The sequence below is a fragment of the Lepisma saccharinum genome, chromosome 1 (genome assembly GCF_977018435.1).
Source record: "Lepisma saccharinum chromosome 1, izLepSacc3.1, whole genome shotgun sequence".
In the NCBI taxonomy this organism is placed as follows: domain Eukaryota; kingdom Metazoa; phylum Arthropoda; class Insecta; order Zygentoma; family Lepismatidae; genus Lepisma; species Lepisma saccharinum.
In genome coordinates, this window is record NC_139229.1 from 89,668,364 (window position 1) to 89,676,121 (window position 7,758).

A 7,758-nucleotide genomic window follows, 5' to 3' on the forward strand; every position below is an offset into this window, starting at 1 on the left:
AGTAATGCTTAAAATGTAAGAGGTGGATGTGTGGAGAACATCCCAGAGACATTTGTGTAAATTGCTTGCAATCAGTGTATTGATCATGAAAATACATTTTTGCTTATAGTACACTGTAAATTCAAAATTATAACCTGTAATTAACATTTTTGTTAAATAATGGAAAGAATAAAGAATATAGTACTGCATCAACTGAAGAAAATTGACATTCCTTATGTTGGATACATTTTAATAAGTGGGTGACGCCTGTCATCCACGGGCCTAATTGTGCAACACAAATCTACGCGCCTAACGCAGGGTTAACAAAAAAGTTATATATCTTAGAGTGAAATCGACATACCACTTTCATTTTATTAAAAGTTCATAGATATATGTATATTCCATTTAAAATGTTGTCTCCAGGATTCCTTTACACAGAGTGTCAGATAAAATTGTAAGAGATTAATGACTTGCTATTGAACTCACTGTCGTAGAGGTAGGTAACACACATGACGCCATTCAGAGAAGAGAGTATTACAGGATCTACTGTCGGATTAAAAATTATAGATACTGGAGTTTGGACTCCAATTAGAAATTAACCAGTAAAAAGGTAAAAAAGGTAAAGTGCTCCCTTGTGCTTAGCACGACGCCATGAAGGCGTATAGGGGGTATGGGAGTAACGCCCCACACTTTCTTGATCCGGTCGTGAGTGGGGTTGATGTGATCAGCATCACGCCCTTGACCGCCTTTACCCCCCAGGGTTTCCCCAGGCACCCAAGTCATTCGACGCTGGGTGGGCGCCGGAGCCGCTTCCAACGTTAGAAAATGTTCCCGGATTTGAACCAGTGGACCTACAAAAAAAAAATCAATTCTGCGTTAATCTTGACTAACAAATTATTTTTTCCCAGTATGCCTTATATTTTTTTTATCGTCGTGAGAACAAGAAAAAAAAAGTGCGGTTGTTCCGAGTTTGGTAAACGATCGCTCTCTTTGAAATTCCATAAATAAAGAATGGGTTGTCCGATCGTGATGAAATTTTAGTACGGTGCAGGCAGTAAGGTCACAAACACAATTCCTAATTATCAGATTTTTTAAATTTGTCAAAATAAACATTCTTTTCAATTTTTCAAAACAACTTTTTCTCAGTATTGGGTAGTCCTACAATATTGGTCTTGATTTGAAGCTCTTTGAATCTGTTTTTAAAATCCATTATCCTTGTCAATTCACATTGCGAGACCGATTTTATACAGCTGAGTAAAACTGTACGCGGAACGTGGCAACACTGCACAGAGCGATGTCCGTTGAACTTTAGTTGGATGTCAGCGGAGACTAATTCTCCAATCTATATTCTACAGTGCAATAATTTGCCTGAGAGATATTTCTATTTTTTATATTACTTATATACAGCTACATATTTTTTATGCTACAATGTTAGCAGTGCCAAATATATTCATGTATGTACAGTGGGATCCATGAGTATTACCGTGCAAATTGTCGATCACCATGTTCGTGCACTTTATTTGACCCAATAAGAGCTTCATGAATTAAAAGAAAACTCAAAACAAGCTGTTGACAGCTTCTGCACCAGCATACATAAAAATCCATCGCTTAAAAACTCAATAGGATGCGAGATAAAAATTAATGAATATAGTCATGGTCAATTTGCACGGTAATACTCATGGATCCCTTTTGTACAGGGTGAACTAGAAATCACGCACTACTTCACATGTGATTAACTATCGCTGTTGGACTATTTTCTAAGTTTTCAAGAAACTTAGCATTAAGAGGCCATAGTACCTGGGAAAAAGTAGCAAAATTTGCAACTGCCACCGTTATTCCACCCCCCTTTCTTCCTAATCGCCGCCACTGAATAGGTGTGTTAATACGAGAGCTTTATAATATTTGCATCCGAGTTTCCACTGAGCTTTAGGAAAATGTGAGCAGCTTTATTTGTTAGAAGATGACAATAGCAAAATATCTTGCTTCAATAGCCCTAAACTCTGTCTCGGGAACCTGTGGAGACAACCCGTGCATAACGGTAGTGAAGATGAGAAAACGAATGAGCGGAACAAAGCAGTGCGCCCTGCTGCAAATAGTTGTTAGCTGTAGCCGCGTTTTCGCCTCCATGCACTCGTTTCCCCTATCACGCGTTCATTGGCCGAGCCCTCTCGAGTCACTACTTGCGCAGAGGGCTTGTTTTAGTTTTCTTGGCCCAGGGATTACCGGAACAGTGTAAGTGGTGGAGCGGGTGCTACGCAGGCTGATGTGGCTGCAGCTCTCTCGAAATTTTGAGAAAAATTAAATTTCCCCAAACTCCTCTCAAAATGACCCCCAATTACAATTTTTGTCTTTGAACAACTTTTAAAACGAATTACGAAATGTTTTGTAGTGTATCTTCCCCACCCTCCAGAACGGAGCTCTACTCTGTCCCGGGAATCTCTGGAGCAGGAGAACTAAAAAAAGCCCTCTGCACAAGTAGTGACTTGAGAGGGCTCGACCAATGAACACGTGCGAGAGAGCGAAATCGCGTGGAGGGGGAAAAGCGTCTGCACCTAGCAGCCTTTTCAACAGCGTCTACTGCTTCGCTCCGCCCACTCGCTTTCCCCTCTTATCTACTTATGGACGGCCTTGCTCCAGAGATTCTGGAATAGAGTATATGTATATGTAATATCCACCATTACAATTCCAGCCCCCTCCGAAAAGAAATCCTGCGTACGTCACTGGCTGACACTAAGGAGTTTATAACTAACTAACTAACTCTCTAGCCTTTTTAAACCCTAAGGTTCATGGCTGCAGCAACACAGGCCTTCTATCTGTCCCTATCTTGAGCAAGATCTATATACTCTTTTCCATCCCTACCGATTTCCCTTAGGTCCATCTCAACGTTGTCCCTCCATCTTCGTCTTGGCCTTCCTACAGGTCTCTTACCATCAGGTTTCCCAACAAGAAGGAGTTTATGCGTCACCATAATAATGATGGGAACAAGAAATCACAACCAGAGTTTTGGCAAACAAGTTTATATATTTCTCAATAAATAATTCCTTATATACATGAGGAATAGCGGGAAAACGAGGAGGAGTTTGTCTATAGGAACGAGGAAAGCAGGAGAGGGAGTAGGGACGTCAAGCGGAATGGCGTTCTCGGGAATCTTGGGCATGTAGAAGATGCTGTTTAGTAAGCGTAGTGGACGCCCAAACCTTGGAAGCTCATGTGGGCAACCACGGGGGCTGCAGAGTAGGCGACGCCCAAAAGGCCGGCTGGGGCGGCGGCGGCGACTGGGGCGTGGTAAGCGGCTACGGGGGCGTGGTAAGCGGCGGCTACTGGGGCATGGTAGGCGGCGACGGCTGGGGCATGGTAAGCCAAAGCGTCGTTGCTCACTCTGACGTCAGACTTGCGGACGCTGGAGAATGGTGTGTCGATGGACTTCTGGTAGGTGGAGATCTGTCCCAGGTTGCCTGGGGTCCTCAGGATGTTGGAGGCCTGGGAGGTGATGGCTGGGGAGGCGATGGCCACTGAGGGGGAGCCATAGGCGCCGTAACCTCCGTAGGCAACTGGGCCGACGACGCCGGCGTTGGCGACGGCCACGAGGGCGGCGAGAACGAAAAGCTGGAAAGAGAGATGAGAAACATTATTATTACCACTTCCATACAGGTTTGTAACAACCAAAATGTAGTGTCTGGTAACCAAACATTTGTTTAAATAGGCAACAAGAGAATCATTGTTTCTCCACCAGAAGCAAATTCTGTTAGTAACAGTGCACACTTGTTTAGAGCTGCTAAAGAATTTGGCCAAAATTAACAAATATTTTGTTTCCAGAAAAGTTAGTGCAACAAATTAGTTATTTTTCTGTGAATATACGGAAATAATACCCAGTAAATAGACTAGGAACAAATTAAGGTGAGGAGAAATTGTGCTTAATTATTTATTATGAAAACCCCACAGACCCCACAAAACATACATTGCGCCCCACAGTCAATTTAGATGTTAAACGTTAGTGATTAACGTGATATATTAGTATCCAATTGTAGCTGAATATTATCCATTCCTTCGTATATTATGCATTCTTTAACTTATTATCCTTACTGTTAAGTCACTCATGATACTTTCTCACTGCTTTAATTCAGTTATTTTGATACTTTTATGGGGATTCGATACTTAGATTAATATTTAAACGCTCAGCCCCTATTCTGCTAACGACCCAGAATTTTGTGCTACTTTTGCTTAAATTAAAACATTAGCATTTTGTTGTGAAGAGGTAACCATATTTTCCTGAATTCTAAAATAACAATGGATCTATTTGCATTGAAGTAATATTATTAACTCGGATGCCAGATTATTAGAAGCATTTCGTGGTGGAGTGGTTACACAACCTTGTAGCAAGCCACGTCCACTGGTTTCAACTCTTAGTAAACCTGGTTTTCCATATTCATCATCATTCATCTTCATCTGACAGTAAACCTGGTTTTCCATATTCATCATCATTCATCTTCATCTGACAGTAAGTTCACAACCACTGTCTTTTCATTTCGAACCTGACGTCACTAGTACCTAAAGAAGTATCCAGAGAGTATCAAAATGAAAAAAAAATCACCCTATTCGGAATTAGGTTAGGTATTTGTATGTATTGACAAATGCATGTTTCCTGCAAACGAATTACAGAATTAGCAAGGATGATAGTATCTGGTGGTGTTCGACGCAATCTCGTTCCCATCGTTTTGATTGAGGGTTCAACCGTTAAGTTACCCTACCGAAAAGAGTTATACAAACCTTCTCTTCTTACCACAACTTAGGCTATAGTTAGTGGCGGCGATTAGGGGGGCAAGGGAGGCAGTTGTCCCCCCTTTTTCGGCACTTTTGCCCCCGACTATGCTAAACCTTACTTACAAAGGGAAATATACTGTCTCTGCCTCCCAGTTTTGGCATCTTGCACCCCCGGTTTTGGAACCCATTCGCCGCCACTGCTTATAGTTATGATTAAATGTACATAAAAGATAGACCCTGTTGATTCTGAACCACATCATTTTGCTAGCGTTCAGCTACGTAAAAGTCTTATATTATTTATTGGGAAAATGGACGAATCCTATTTGTACCATACTGTGAGAAAAATCACATAAAAATCCCTGAACGATTTTAAGCTCTTCGAACGAGAGTTAATTCGTTTTCGCCGCCACAACAACAGGATAATTATTGTAGTTAATTGCAAGCGGATTATGTGGTGACTGGAATGTTTGTTTCCTTCCCCACTCCCCCCCAACCATCGATTAGAATTAATCCCACAATCCTTTAATTACACAAATACCGAGGAATGTCATAATTGAAACGTATATATCGATTGTTGTCCATAGGGAGGAGACCTAAAGCTACTAGGGATTCGTTATCAATATGGTATGTGCACTAGTTGGTGAAATCTGTTTATCTTCGTGTGGGTGGATGCGTTTCATAATTGGTTTTAAGGCTTCGATACCAGAAGCAAGAAAAGTGGTTAGAGATAAAAGAAACAATAGAAAAAGGAAGTGCATTAAACGAGGTGAGATGCCGAGAAAAAGAAGAAAACTAAAGAAGTCAGAGACAGAGAAAGAGAGAGAGAGATAAGAGAGAGAGAAGAAAAAATAAAGAAACTAGGCAGGGAGAGGAAATAAAAGACACACACACACACACACATATAAACAGAGGGAAAAAATTGGCAGGCAGATGGGAGAGAGAAAGAAAGAAATATAAAGAAGCGAGGCCGAGAGAGAGAGAGAAAAAAGACGGACACACACATACCCAGAGAGAGAAAGGTAGACAGACAGAGAGGGAAGAGAGAGGAAGAAAGAAAGAAAAATATAGATGCGAGGCAGAGAGAGAGAGAGAGAGAGGAAAGAGAGAGAGAGGAAAGAAAACACATACATACACAGAGAGAAAAGACAGGCAGAGAATGAGTGAGAAAGAGAACGAGACAGACATGCACTCACACACACACACAGGGGAAGAGAGAGAGAGGCTCGGGCAACGGAAGGAAAATAAAAGGAAAGACATGAGAATTAGCACAACAAAGAGAATATAAACTAAGCCTGATAAAAGATGAGGTAATCTTACAGAGAGAATGCCAAGAAATGAAAGCTGGATAGAGATACAAATATAAGATAGAAGGGCAGAATAAATAAGCAATCCCCTCCGACACTTCATGCGGACGATACCTTATTGAATCGAGAGAATTAGGCTAATTTGAAAAGTATTATAACTTTACCTTCAAAATATCGCCATTTGACACTCTTCTTATACATAATCCAACATGGAATCATGAGGGGAAAGGGTTCCTTGGTTGTACTACGGACGATGGCAAATATAATACCTTCTGCTTCGCCAGAGTCATTCTTTCAATTCTGGAACTTCGCATTTTTTAAAGGACAGCATATGATGCCTACAAGGCTTACTTTTGCCGCCTGCTGTACAACCAAGGTGGGTACAGTCAGGTGGAATAGCATATGCTCTTCTGAGATCCAATTTGAACTTTCCAGTCACTAATTCGTCGACGACCTTATAGACAGTGGGCGTAGCAAACAAAAAGAATAGTGAGGATCCATAGACTGGGCTTCTAACTAGTGTACTTGTTTTTAATTCCGACGTTTGGGAGTCTAGATTGGTCTATATCTTCGAGATTAGTTTTTTTATGACTCTGAAGCCACGTATTCATTTGTACTGTCACGGACATTCTGAGTTGTAACGATTCCATTTACTTTGAAGAGGATTGTAACAACCCAGAAGTGTTCGTGACTGTACAATCACAGCTGCATCGTTCTTTTTTTGTTCTTCAATTGTGCTGGAGCAATAGTTATCCTCTGGTTTCCTTGGATAACAGTGTTTCATTGTAATCAAGGAGTCCCTGGTCCGATTCCGGCAGTGAACGGATCAGATCCAGTCTTGATTAGCAAATCTCAGCCTAAAGTGTATTGGGAAAGGGGATCAGTACACATCCGTGTGAACAGAAAGTGACTAAGTACAGCCACGAAAAAGCGTGTTGAATGGTAGGCTCATGATCTTGCTACGGAGGGAGGAATTAAGTTTGGGTCCCTTTGTTGATTTATTTTATTTTGCGTGCCACTTTTCGTCGTTGCCTTATAATCAAGGGATCCCGGGTTCGATACCCGGAGGAGGCACATAGAGTTTGTGATCCCACTTTAAACTGTAGGCCTAGTGCAAAAAGTGGACTTAGAAGCCAAAACTCATGATGAAAAGACAATCGCAAACATGCATGGACAACACAAGCCTCAAAGAGGGTGTGGATCCAAGCGCCAGAGATTCGTTGGCCTACAAGATTGATTTGATTGAGTTGTTGCTTTAACTCCACTTTATGCACAGATATACTAATCGTGACTGGATGTACAGTTTAAAGTTGAATCCGAACCGCTATGTGCCTCGAACGGGTATCGAATCCGGGACCACTTGATTACAAGGCAATGACGTTACGTAAGCCTACAAGTATGCAGCCTAGAGTGTACTGCGTGGAAGTGAGACTGACTATTGAGTTCCTTCAGGGATGATCAACCCTTACACCCCCTCATCTAATTTTCCCTCATAGTTTCAATGTAAGTTCAGAGAAAACTACACTGCTAATATCTTCAAAAGAAGGGAATTAGATACGAGTACAGTGGTAGAGGTTGAATGAATGTGAAACATGCAACAGCCACTGATAGACTATAAAGAAATGTTTCAGTTATAACAGCTTCTTATGACTACAAAAGAGCCTTACCTTGAATGCCATTGTAGTTAGCGTGTATATAGCTCACAAGTGAACTG

General features: G+C 41.4%; 1 protein-coding gene across 1 annotated transcript; it reads right to left on the reverse strand.

The window, feature by feature from the left end:
• Nucleotides 1-2,986: 2,986 nt before the first annotated feature.
• On the reverse strand, nucleotides 2,987-7,758 carry LOC145984263 (cuticle protein 76-like). Its single transcript, XM_083117877.1, has 2 exons — nucleotides 7,712-7,758; nucleotides 2,987-3,585 (listed from the first exon to the last, which is right to left on the reverse strand). The coding sequence occupies exons 1-2, from the start codon at nucleotides 7,721-7,723 to the stop codon at nucleotides 3,151-3,153; spliced, it is 447 nt and encodes a 148-aa protein (XP_082974003.1). The 5' UTR covers nucleotides 7,724-7,758; the 3' UTR covers nucleotides 2,987-3,150.